The sequence below is a fragment of the Citrus sinensis genome, chromosome 6 (genome assembly GCF_022201045.2).
Source record: "Citrus sinensis cultivar Valencia sweet orange chromosome 6, DVS_A1.0, whole genome shotgun sequence".
NCBI classification, from domain to species: Eukaryota; Viridiplantae; Streptophyta; class Magnoliopsida; order Sapindales; family Rutaceae; genus Citrus; species Citrus sinensis.
The window spans coordinates 22746690-22759035 of NC_068561.1; the positions used below are offsets into that span (position 1 = coordinate 22746690).

The 12346-nt window shown below is 33.5% G+C and overlaps 2 protein-coding genes across 4 annotated transcripts; one reads left to right on the forward strand and one right to left on the reverse strand.

Annotated features, from left to right (window-relative positions):
* The first annotated feature begins 2600 nt into the window (after positions 1-2600).
* On the forward strand, positions 2601-7860 carry LOC102612683 (uncharacterized). Its single transcript, XM_006482007.4, has 7 exons — positions 2601-2666; positions 3376-3870; positions 5343-5395; positions 5564-5628; positions 5742-5820; positions 6793-7098; positions 7324-7860. The coding sequence occupies exons 2-7, from the start codon at positions 3428-3430 to the stop codon at positions 7476-7478; spliced, it is 1101 nt and encodes a 366-aa protein (XP_006482070.1). The 5' UTR covers positions 2601-2666; positions 3376-3427; the 3' UTR covers positions 7479-7860.
* A 111-nt stretch (positions 7861-7971) lies between these two features.
* LOC102612986 (rhomboid-like protein 20) lies at positions 7972-12313 on the reverse strand. 3 transcript variants are annotated; one of them, XM_006482008.4, is made up of 8 exons: positions 12105-12308; positions 11909-12009; positions 10882-11022; positions 10576-10642; positions 9902-10053; positions 9720-9821; positions 9092-9214; positions 7972-8544 (listed from the first exon to the last, which is right to left on the reverse strand). In XM_006482008.4, exons 1-8 carry the CDS (start codon positions 12127-12129, stop codon positions 8377-8379), a joined length of 879 nt encoding a protein of 292 aa, XP_006482071.1. In that variant the 5' UTR covers positions 12130-12308; the 3' UTR covers positions 7972-8376. The 3 variants fall into 3 exon arrangements, with proteins under 3 accessions (XP_006482071.1, XP_006482073.1, XP_052299630.1); XM_006482010.4 differs by having other exon boundaries at positions 9905-10053; positions 12105-12305; XM_052443670.1 differs by lacking the exon at positions 10882-11022 and having other exon boundaries at positions 12105-12313.
* Between the last annotated feature and the right edge of the window lie 33 nt (positions 12314-12346).

The following is a 12346-nucleotide window of genomic DNA, read 5'->3' on the forward strand; positions in this document are numbered from 1 at the left end:
ACCAATATATTTTCCGGCACGGACTAGACAAATCTTGGACCCATCACCAACAAATTTTCTTTTATTTCTCCTTCAACTGCCATGTGCTATTGGTCCATTGGATCCCTCAATACCTAGCACTCTCATTTTCTTCTAATATTTTCTTTAGAGCAGTTATCTTCGTCATAGGTGGCAATGACTTTAGAAAATATTTGGCCTACCTTACATGATATTTATTATATATAATTGGAATCAATTCGTTATCACATCTACTTTTTTTTTTTTTAATATTTCCAAATTATACCCGAAAATGCACTTCATCAAAGTAACGTATGTGTGGCCAATTTCGCAATTTGGGGCCTAATCAATTATCAAGAACCAACAAGCAGAGTAAGACGGCAACTCTAGTCGCTACACAAGCACACAGCACACTCACCATTCGCCAATATAGGAAAGAAATGTGTTCGAAGAGAAAATCTTGCGCTTGATATGGACATCAATTTGTACCTCTTTTCAACGGTTTTAAACCATAAATAACTCTTTTTTTTTTTAATGTGTGTTTGTATATTTCTTTTAAAAGATAGACATTTGTAATTTGAATCTATTCCTTAAAAAGGAAAATTTATCTATAACCCAATCAGCTCTCACCATATAAATTCTCTCACGTCTTTATCATCAATTGAAGTGAATTAAATTGGGGGTACAACAACATTATTGATCTTGATAATAGAAAACCAAGAAAGTTCTTATAGGAAATATCTGGTTGAGGATTATTACATTTTCTTCCTTAATTTTTGAGAAAATTACACTTTTTCCCTCATACACTTTTGTTGTAATAATAATAATAATAATAATAATCCCAATACAGTGATTTTAAGAATTTGTTTATATAGTGATTGAGCCTTCAACTTCTAAGTTGCCTATTTAGTATAACTTATCTAATAATCATAAATGTTTATTTAATCCTCATAAGTTCTTATAAAAAATTATTATTATTATTTTTAGTAGAGCTTTTGAAAATTAAATAAGTTTTTTGTTTTTTATTAGCAAAACCTCAAATTTTGGCTTTTGAAAGTAGAGGTTAAAAAATCTTTTTTAAATGCAAAAATATCTAAAATATACTCTACTTATTTAACAATCTTATTTTATACTTTTCATAATATAATTTTTTATAAAAACTCTTTTTGACAATTAGACAACTAGATTCTTTTGATTAAAAGCTCTAATTGTAAAGTTCTACCAACAAAAACTTTACTTAAATAAAATTTAATTAAAAAGTTATATCAAACAGAGTTTAAGTTAAAATATTGTGCATGAAGGTGAATTTATAAATTGATTGCCGAGGATTTCAACTATATTAACAGTGACCTACCTACAAAGACAACAACCTATTAAATGTACTGAATATTTATTAGATTAAATGAAATAATTGCGAATAGAACGCACTTTTAAAATGTGAAGCCAAATTTCGAGGAACAAAAAAGAGATATTTTTAAGTTTATTATATCTTACAAACATATTTTCAGTACCAAAATAAGTGACAGAGCAATGAAATTCTAAGTGAGCCAATTGATGAATTCCTTTTTTTTTTTTTTTTAAATGACTTAAGGAGGAAAAAAAAGGAAAATTTTTAAAAACCTCTCCTGAGGTTTGAGGCTGTTGCAAGTAGATAGTGAAAATTATTTTATTTGTAAAAGACCCCCTACCATTAGTTAAAATTTTCATTAACTAACTGTTGACTTTAAAAAGATAATATTACCTCCAATAATAATTTACCCCTAATAATAGTTTACGTCAGTTAAAATTTCCTTAAAATCTTAAAAAAAATAAAATTACAAACTTAAAAAAAATTATATTTTTATATCAAACAATTAAGATTTGTAATTTTATTACAAACTTTAAAAAATTATATTTTTATATCAAATAATTAAGATTTGTAATTTTATTACAAACTTAAAAAAAAATTTACGTCAGTTAAAATTTCCTTAAAATCTTAAAAAAATTAAAATTACAAACTTAAAAAAAATTATATTTTTATATCAAATAATTAAGATTTGTAATTTTATTACAAACTTTAAAAAATTACATTTTTATATCAAATAATTAAGATTTGTAATTTTATTACAAACTTAAAAAAAATTATTTTAAGATTTGTAATTTTATTTTTTTAAGATTTTAAGAAAATATCAATAACTTGATCATGGTAAAAATAATTGTTTTAATTACTTATAAAATTGTAAATATTTAGAATTGTAAATATTGGGGGTAATATTATTTTTTCAAAGTTAACAGTTAGTCAATGAAAATTTTAACTAACAGTAGGGGACCTTTTACAAATAAAATAATTTTCATCATCTACTTACAACAGCTTCAAACCTCAGGAGAGGTTTTTAAAAATTACCCGAAAAAAAAAATGTAATGGGGCCAGGCCTATTTTTTCACGTTATCAGACGGCTTTGCTTTTCAAATTTATTTTAACCAAAAGCAAATGGTGGGGGCCTCCGGTTTATCTCTAACACGTGGAAAGCCAAGACTAATCTCACGTAACTGGCACGTGCCATTCGTAACATCAGTTACTCGCACGTACGCAGCAGTATATATATAATGCTCATACCGTCAGCGGAAATCAAGCGAGGAAGAAAAGAGTCTTGAGATTACACCATCGCCGGAATATTCCTTATTTTCAGGTGAACGAGATATCTTTATTTTTTAAATTTAAAAATAAGATTGCTTTACACAATATTTAGTGATTCTAAATGAAGAAATTTTGAGTTTTGTAAAGTAACTGAGGATCGTGTAACTTGAGTGTTATTGTTTCTTCGTTCTAGAGATTGAAAATTTTCAAGTGCTTAATCTTTATTCAAATTCCGAATCCATTATTGCCTGATATATTATTTCTGTTGAAACGTATTCGATTGTGATGACAATAGTATTCTTTTTGGAGTAATTTTGACAGCTTCAAATGCACTTTTGGATTTTGTGTCAGTTCTCTAGTGTTTGGGTGAACTACACATAAATGCTTTCTCACTTTCTGACATTTAATGAAAACTTCAAGCATTTTTTCAGAGAAATAATTGAGAAGTGCTACTCTAAACGGTATCTGTTTTTGGAGTAAAAGAACACTTCATTGGTGATCTTTTAGTATATATAAATAAATAAATGTATATTATTGTAAGTTCTGTACATAATGTTAAAGATTGGAAACTAGTTGTTTGTAGGTCATGCTTCGTCTTACATGTTATGATTTTCTGATATTCCTTTGCATTCTTAGCGACCAAACAGAGCAATATTCCTTTATGGGAGAATCTTAACTTCTAGCCTGTACCAGCTAGATTGTTTTCAAACATCTAAAAAGTGTATAGGGGATGTGAACGGTAATTTTTAAGCTTTTTGCAGGGCGAAAAGGTGAACTAGCTCTTTGCTAAAGAGCCATTGTTCTTCTGTTGTCATGCCATACCTTGTCCGTGAGCATCTATTCATTGGAAACATATCGGATGCAGCAGACATTCTCCAAAATGGTAGCTCTGAAATTACACATATGCTATCAGTTTTGAGCTCTGCATCCATATCATTTTTCACTGAATGGCGTAGCAGTCTTACGATCCCCTCCAAGGAGATTAAGAAGGTTTATGCTGGTGGATCCGGTGATGGTGGTTCGGGCTCTGTGGATGATCTAGGTGATGGGTCAAGAAGCTGTTTGTCCCCCACAAAACTCTTGTACTCATTGGAATATGCTGGCAAGGATTTGAAGCTGGTGAGAATGACTGTGCCTATAAGAGATATGGAAAGTGAGAATTTGTTGGATTATTTGGATGTATGTTTTGATTTCATTGATCGGAGTAGAAAGGAGGGGGGTGTTTTGGTTCATTGCTTTGCAGGAGTGTCCAGGAGGTATGTTCGTTATTGATTTTCCATATTTTATTTTATCAACATATCTACTCTTGTATTTTCATTCCTAGCAATTGTAATGATATACTAGTCAAACTCCAATGTGACATATAAACATTCTGTAGCTTAAAGGCCAAAGGCTAAGTCTCACTTCTTGTTACCACTCTTTTGTGCATATAATTTTTGGATATTTGCACAAAAACACATTTTTATATAACTTCAAGGTTATTGAAAGTAGCAACTTTCTCCTTATTATCATTTTTTTTTGTTGGGTTTTCTTACATGGTTCCTCAATGCTGACAAATTATTATTAACTTGAGAGTTTTTTGTTGTCATGAGTCAGTCCCTTCAATACTCATGCAAATGCCCCAAAAAAAAAAATCCATAAATATTTTTATGCTTCTTCTGCTCTTAGATTGTAAAATTTCTGAATACTACTTTATTTTCCATAAAATCTGGGATATATACATTATATATGTTCAACTCTATTGACCTGAATTGGCATTAATGAGGATGACAGCAATGAGTTATAGTATCTACAAGAACTAGTTCTCAACACTACCTGTTAATTAATTTAAAATAACCTTAAAAGGAAAGAGAACAAAAAAAAAGTTAAAATGAGGTGCAAATATAGTAATGCTGTTTATGATCCGAAAAAACTGGAACATAGATCGTTATTGATTGTAGACAGAAACCTCCTCATAATCCTTTAAATTTTCTAAGAACTTTAATGTACCTGAGGTTTTCATATCACTGAATTTATGCTACTGATGATAGCACTGGAAAACTATCTAGTTTTTGAGCTTTTTGGAGCCTTCTTTTCTAATTTAGATATTGATGGACATTGTTATAATAATTTACGACTTACTATACATGCAAAATCATGGCAATAACTTATACTGTTATCTGTTAATTTGATTTATTTATGAGCTAAAGTGGATAACTATGAATGTTACAGAAGATATTTTGAGAGCATCTCACTGAAATAATTACTTGACTGCCCTGTATTTTGAAATTGATTAATTATAAGTTGACCGATGACAATTGATAAGACACGTGAGTTTTGATATTGGAAAGCGAAACTTTTAAATTGCCAGTAAAATTCATTTTTGAGAACAAACAAATTGGTTATTGCACGTCCTTCGAGTTTTCCAAGCTGGCTGAAATACTTTTGCTATGTTTTTTTAATTTTTCTGGTCAATGGTGTCCAAAGTTTGTACGTTTTCCCGCATTCTTATTACCCACAAAACTATTATTTGCAGGAACAGTTGATTGCTTATGCTTTTTTTTTGGGTTGTTGTGTGTGTGTAGCACGTTTAATCATCCCTATGTGTGAAAGTAATTTTGGTTAATATGTTACTTTGCTAATATATCAGAAATTGTCCAGAAGAGGCCTACATTGTTATAACTTTTCAAGTTTCCTGAATTGTCAAGTCTTAAGGGTTTACACCCGTCTTTGCATGTGTTCGTTGCAGTGCAGCTATCATTACAGCATATTTGATGAGAACTGAGCAACTATCTTCAGAAGGTTTGAACAAATTCATTTTTTCTTTGGAGTACTATGAGTCTACACAGTCGTATTGTCTGTTTCTGTCTGATGAATATGAAATATGTGATTGTCATTTCAAACTTACATATTTTTTGTTCTCTTTTGCCCTTTTTTTTCCTCTTTCATTTTGTCCATGCATTCCTGCAGGTGCACTTGAATCTCTACGGCAGAGCTGTGAGTCTGTTTGTCCCAATGATGGCTTTTTAGAACAGGTGATTTTGACATTGCATTAGCAGTCTGTGGTTTATACACTAACACTAAGTTTGAACTCATGTCTTAAAAGCTGTCATATCTTTGTAAATATATGCCTTTTCCCCTATTGCAGTTGAAAATGTTTGAAGAAATGGGCTTTAAGGTCAATCGTGGTAGCCCCATTTACAAGCGATTTCGCCTGAAAGTATTAGGTTAACTCCTAATCTTTCTTCACTTTCCTGCTTTGTGCAGCCTGATATGTTTAAAGATGCTTTTGGGGATAAGCAATGCATATTGATTTCTGTGTATTAGTTATGTTTAGATAACTTAGAAATTCTTGATACTGTCGCAGTGAAGGTTGTAAACTTTTAGGCAGATTTGAAACTATGCTGGACACGAGAGAGAATTACTATAGATGTTGTCTGCTGGGCAGTTAGTGCAATGGTTCAAGTGGCTTCAATGTCAGACTGGATTTAAGGATTATATGTTTCTAAGTGATGGGGATTTGTTGAGACTGGCTGCGCATTAGTGTGGTGTCTTGAAGGGTTTTTTCCTAGTGAGAATGGCCCTGCTAATAGACTATGTTCATTTTCATAAACATTTTCCTAGGTCATGATGCCTAGTTGGAGCACAGAATATGAATCTTTTGACTTTGTGCTTGATTACTTGAATGGTGGAAATTATTGCACTTTCTGTCCATTCTAAGTTTACATGAATGGCAGTATCGATTGCTTATCTCAGTTGTATTCTTTTTACTCCCTCCATTAATATAATAGATAATAATGTAGAGAAACATAGAATAGATAATAATGTAGAGAAACATAGAACTGTTTGACGTAAAAGTTTGTACGAATTCACCTTTTTTGCTATTCTTACAGTACTTTTTGGCAAAAGAAAAATTATCATAAAATGCCTAAAATTTAATGACTGTCCTAGTTATAGTTATTTGATGACTAAGAAAATGCAAATAGTTGAAGTAGACCAGAGAGATCTGTGAGATAGATTGTTAACTGTACTACCTAGGCATGGTTTTGCTTTGCCATGTTTTCCCATCGAAGCTATTGGTTTCTTAGGGCAACCTATAATGGTTTTGATAGGGACAAACTCTACAATTTTCTGCCCTATAATGCTGTGGTTCATCACTAAGGAGTCGTTAACAATGGTTTTCTGCCCAATGTTCTCAGGTGATTCTTATAATCGTGGAGAGAAAATAGACAGTTCCAAATTTGGAGCTGATCCTGGCTTGCCAGTGGAAGTTTTGTCAGGAGTAGAAGCAATTCCAAATGGAGGAGATAATCGTACCCCTGCGTACCGGTGCAAGAAATGTCGAAGAGTTGTTGCCTTGCAGGAGAATGTCGTGGATCACATTCCTGGTGAGGGTGAGACATCCTTTGAGTGGCACAAGCGGAAAAGTGGCAATCGTTTTAACAGATCTGATGAGTCTGAGTGTTCTTCTATATTCGTTGAGCCCCTTCGGTGGATGACAGCAGGTAAACTTGATACCTACTTTCTTACCTGAAGAATTTCTGATATTCTTGGCCGCCTTCAATATAAATATTGATATGGATGAATGTTATACCACAATCTGAAGCCATATTGATAACCTGCTGCAAACTCAGTCCAAGGTTAATTCTAAATATCAGTGATAGACAATGATAGGTTTTTGTACACTTCCAAGTTTTTATTAATATTTTTGCTGATTGTTGTCTACTCAGTTGAAGAGGGTGCATTGGAGGGAAAGTTATCCTGTGCCCATTGTGAAGCACGCTTGGGTTACTTCAATTGGTCGGGCATACAATGCAGTTGTGGAAGCTGGATCACCCCAGCTTTCCAGCTCCATAAAAGCCGTGTGGACAAGAGCACCGTCTAATATTTGAAGTAAAATCAAAAGGGAGCCCATCAGTTCGCCCTAGAAGATCAACAGCCAATGCCTTGTGGCGTTTACATATACCAATTATACAGTCATATAACATCCAGGAAGAAAGTACCCCTTGGAGGAGTTCAACATTTGCTTGCTTATGACGTTGTAATTTGCTGGGGGGTTGCACTTTGAATTGTGGGGCTTTGATAGTATAATGTTAAAAAACTGTCGTTTTGAGGGATTTCAAGGCTGAAATGTGAAGGCGGGGGGGTTTCCATCCTTTGGCATAATATTTGAGGCGGTTTCTGATTTTGTTTGTTAGATCAACTAAATAATTGCAAATCAGGACTTTGCTAAAATAATTCCACTTCGCTTTTGTTTTTCGTTGTTATTTTGGTATTGCATTTTTAAGATTTCAAACAAACTTTCCCTGCGGTCTAATACTATACATTGGGAATTTCATGTTTCATTCAAGGCACGGAGTCTCGCCAACAATCGTGCATCATGCAAAACCATGGGCTTAATTGTAGAAGAAACCAATTAAGGATCAAAGAAAATTTACATGCCCGAACAGCCTGCACGCGTGAAACAAGCTCTCTGAAACTTTTCGGTGATATGCGTGTTTTCCATAATGGTGTAAAAATTGTACGGGCTCCTAAACTGCTGCGATATTGGTGTGTGTCAGTCAAAAATCAAAGCTACAAATCTAGATAGGCAGTTACGAAGAGAAAAGGCAGGCAGAAGCCCATCAGAATTGATGGTTGCCACGGTGAATTCCTGCAAGCAAATGGATTGCTTCACCATCATGTGTATATCAGTATCAACCATCACATCTTGATGCCAATGAAATCTTGTCTCCAATTTGAAAAAGTCCAGGTTTAACATTCTCATCAATCTCGAGATTAAGTTAATGGGGCTGTGCTTCAAGAAGAATGTTCGTGGCAGCATTGATGTCATTTCTAGCCTGCACAAGCGCCTGTCTGGCTGAGTTCCTGTCAAATCCCATAGAAACCAGCATAGCAATGGAGTCTTCCGGTGGCTCTATGGTAGAAGGCACGGGCAAAGAGTAGTTACTCTGAAACCAAAGAAATTGTCTGATTGATTGTCATTAACCATGATAACATTACCGCCAGAGAAAAGCAATTTACTACAAAAAGTAATTTTCTCAAGATATGTAGCAATTACATGTTGACAACTAAGCACATTAAACCTGATAATCCAACTGCTGATATATGTACATGATTAACTTTCGTTCCAAATTATAATGCTCCTAACATGTAGGGTTCAATATGGCACCAAAAATAATCAAATAAATCATATGTGAAGCACTTGAATATGACCTACAGACACATATATCATGTAATTCATTTGCCAAAATTCATACTACATAACTATGCCAGAATAAAGCATCAAATTAAAGTGTCCTCAGAGCAGGAAAAATGCCAACAGATGTGTCCCTTGCGAATGAGATGAAGTCAGGGACAAGGGGATCAGAGCACCTAAGTTCTCAACTTTTAGTAAATAAATTCTCAGATTGTGCATCCCACATGGTACTCTTAATACAAAATTAAAACATGCTTTAGACAGATAGCAGAACTAAGACATTCATCCAAAATACTTGCCTCTGCTTGTCGTCCAGCATGGGATGGAATACTTCCACGAACATTCCTACTTGGTGCTGCAGGCGGATTCCCCATAGATGGCAAAGAAAGCCGTGAAAAGAATGAAGTGATGAACTCGGGGAACTGTGTCACAAGAAAATACACACACACTCGTTAACTTTGAATAATCTTGAAGAAAACACAGATTAACAAAAACAATGCTAAAAGAAAATTGAATTTAATACAAATTTAATTTTAGAAATTCCGATTTATCGTGGCTGAAATCCTATTGATACCATCGACTCCAATGATAGCCTTCAAGCATATGTACAAAAGAATGTATCACAACAAAATACACCACAACCACACCAACTAATGCACTAATGAAGCAAACCAATGTTGAAATATTTATTTTCAATATTCTTTTCTTTTTTAATTATTTTATTTTTTATTTTTCCCATTCAAGAGAAAAAGGAGGGAAATCTCATTTTGATTCTAACTTTTTGTCCTGTTTCTTTCCCACACATCCTTCACTACCATACTTCCGAGGGAAAAGCATCTATTCCAACAGCTGAACAGAATACCAAAAAATTGTACAGTAGTTGCAAACAGAACTTTTCTGGTTCAAATATCATGGTAGAATAATTACCTTTGCTTTTCGGATGCGGAAAAAATTTGGACGATACAAAGAACCAGCAAGGATGCCACACATCCCAGGCAATAAAGATCTGTTCAAGGATGATATAAGAAGCTGCAAGACAAAAAGCAAGTGAGATCTCTGAGGCCAGAGGTAGAAAGGGAGGAGATATCGAAAATTTATTACACCCGCACCACCTGAAGACCAGCAAGATATATGAAAGACTTATCAGAGAAGTGGACTCCAAATACACGAAACCTTGTTGAAACTGGAATGTCAAAGTAAAATGGTACGAAGGAAGCAAATATCAGACCATATGGTCCAGACGTGAGTTTCATTGCAGGATCTGTAAAAATAGAATATATAAGTGAATTCTGTTGTTCAACAATAAAATTTGAACTACACAATAATATAGGAATGATAAATGAAAGCATAGATGCTAATATAATACATCTCATCCTTTGAGCCCATGTTATAATGGAAGAAAACTCTAATTAAAGCTAGACCATGAAAATTGATGTACCAAATCATAGCATTGAAAAAGTGAACACGATATCTATAAAAAAACCATTCACTAAACCGTATTGCTTAGCTCTCTCCAAACTATATCCTGTGACTATTTCCATTCAAAACCATAATGGCTTAAAGGAAAACAAGAAAGCACGAGTTTTGAGTTTCCTTTTGAATTCAGCAAATAGAAAAAACTATCAGATAGATAAGGACTAGGTGAGTAAATCCTCAATGACTGAGCAGGATCCAGCAATGAAGGTCATGTCTTGTATTATGCATCACAGAAAGCTTCATGAAACACATATGGAAGAATTTGAAACTAGAAGAGAATTTAAGCAATCATAGAAAGCATGCATACCTTTGAGCAGTGCTAATGTAAGGACCTCAAAGAGAAAAGAAACTGTTATAGAGAACAATATGAATACCTGCACAAATGGAACATATTTACTTAACTAGGACCAAAAAATAAAAAGAAGACAAAGAAGAAAACACCCAACAGTTCCATTCTTTTATTTTTCTCAGTTCTGATTATACAGTAAAATAATACAATTCCAATTCAAAACTCCACATGAGAAGTACGAGATGCTTGTAATTAGTTTTTGAAAGAGGTAGTTCATAGGATAGAACGACAACAATGAGTGGTATCATATGGATGATTACTCACTGAGTACTTGTTGGAACCTATCTGCCTCTCAAACACCCTAAAGTAATATAGCAGGTAGAGTCCAAACATCAGTTCTGGCGCAGATGAAAAGGCAAAACCTGACACAATCAACCTCCATAATCGAAAGTTCTGGAAAATATCCTGTAATTAAATAGAGGATATCTAATTAACAAAACAACAATCATATTTCATTCAATCTCGTTCTAAATCATGCATGGTATATCCCCATTAAGAACTCCACTATTAACCCTCAAAAGTGATAAAAAAATATACCAAAAAAATTGAAAAGAAAAAACAAAAGTATAGAATATTGCATACTAAAGGAGAAAGAAAGGGAACAGAGTGCAATCAATTAAGTTTTACGAACATAAGGTTACCATACCCAATTGCACTTGCATGTTAAATGCATATCTTTCAAGACAATTAAAATGGAAAAAAAAAAATCCCAAATGAAACATAGCAGTAAATGAATAATAGAAAAGGCAAAACAGAAACGCACCCACAAACATCACAAGTACTGAAAAAATGAAACTAAAAGAGTACAATCTCATGCAAGCTATCCATACTCACATACAACACAACAATGAAATAGCACAAGGCATGTAAAGGAAACAGTCCGACCAGCTCTACCCAATGCACAATACATCCAATATAGTGAAGCCCGAGCATGTTAATTTTTATTGAAAAGAAAAATAGCAACAGAATCCAGTCCAAATTCAAGTTTTCTAGCCATAAAAGCACAAGACACATCTAATTCATCTTGAAAGCAAATCAACCTAAGTACTATTAACATACCCAATACTAATCTAAAACAACTGAATTGATCCGGTAATGCAACTTAAAAAGGAATTTACAACTACACTCAGACTCGCACAAGTAAACTCCTGCTACCATCATAACATGCACATACAAACAAACCAAAAATAAATTTTGATCGTGAATCAAGCCATAACTACCAAAAAAGCAAAAACCCAATTGCAATTTCACATTTTAAAAACAAAGAAAAAACCGAAAGAAAAAAAAAAACCTGATATGACAACCCGAGCTTATTAAAGCGGCCTTGGATCCCAAAGAAGACGGTGAAGAGGGCACAAGCGATGACGAACGCTCTCGTGACTGGAGCATTATCTGTAACGTGACCCACCAGAAAAACAAGAAAAAACAACAAATTCAAATTCAATTGATCAATATAAGCATGCTTTGATAAAAAAAAAAATACGTACTAAAACCAGAGGGGCCGCCGTTCATCTTCTCTTTAAAGAGAAGGAGAAACCAACGACCAAACTGCTTTGGATTTTGACTTTGATATTGATTTTTTTTTATTTGCTTTCGTTTCGTTCAAGTTTTTGTTTTGTTTTGTTTTGGTTCGCGACTGAGACTCCTCTCCCTCTCTCTCTCTCTCTCTCCTCTTACTTTCTCGTCCTCCTCTTTAGTTTTTACTTTCTCTCTTTTTTTTTTTAATTAT

Coding starts and splice junctions, on each gene's coding strand:
- LOC102612683 (XM_006482007.4), top strand. CDS start 3,428: ATGCCATACCTTGTCCGTGAGCATCTATTCATTGGAAACATATCGGAT. Junction 3,871..5,342: donor TTTGCAGGAGTGTCCAGGAG/GTATGTTCGTTA, acceptor TGTTCGTTGCAG/TGCAGCTATCATTACAGCAT. Junction 5,821..6,792: donor ATTTCGCCTGAAAGTATTAG/GTTAACTCCTAA, acceptor CAATGTTCTCAG/GTGATTCTTATAATCGTGGA.
- LOC102612986 (XM_006482008.4), bottom strand. CDS start 12,129: ATGAACGGCGGCCCCTCTGGTTTTA. Junction 12,010..12,104: donor CGGCGGCCCCTCTGGTTTTA/GTACGTATTTTT, acceptor GTCACGTTACAG/ATAATGCTCCAGTCACGAGA. Junction 9,822..9,901: donor ATCTTGCTGGTCTTCAGGTG/GTGCGGGTGTAA, acceptor TTTGTCTTGCAG/CTTCTTATATCATCCTTGAA.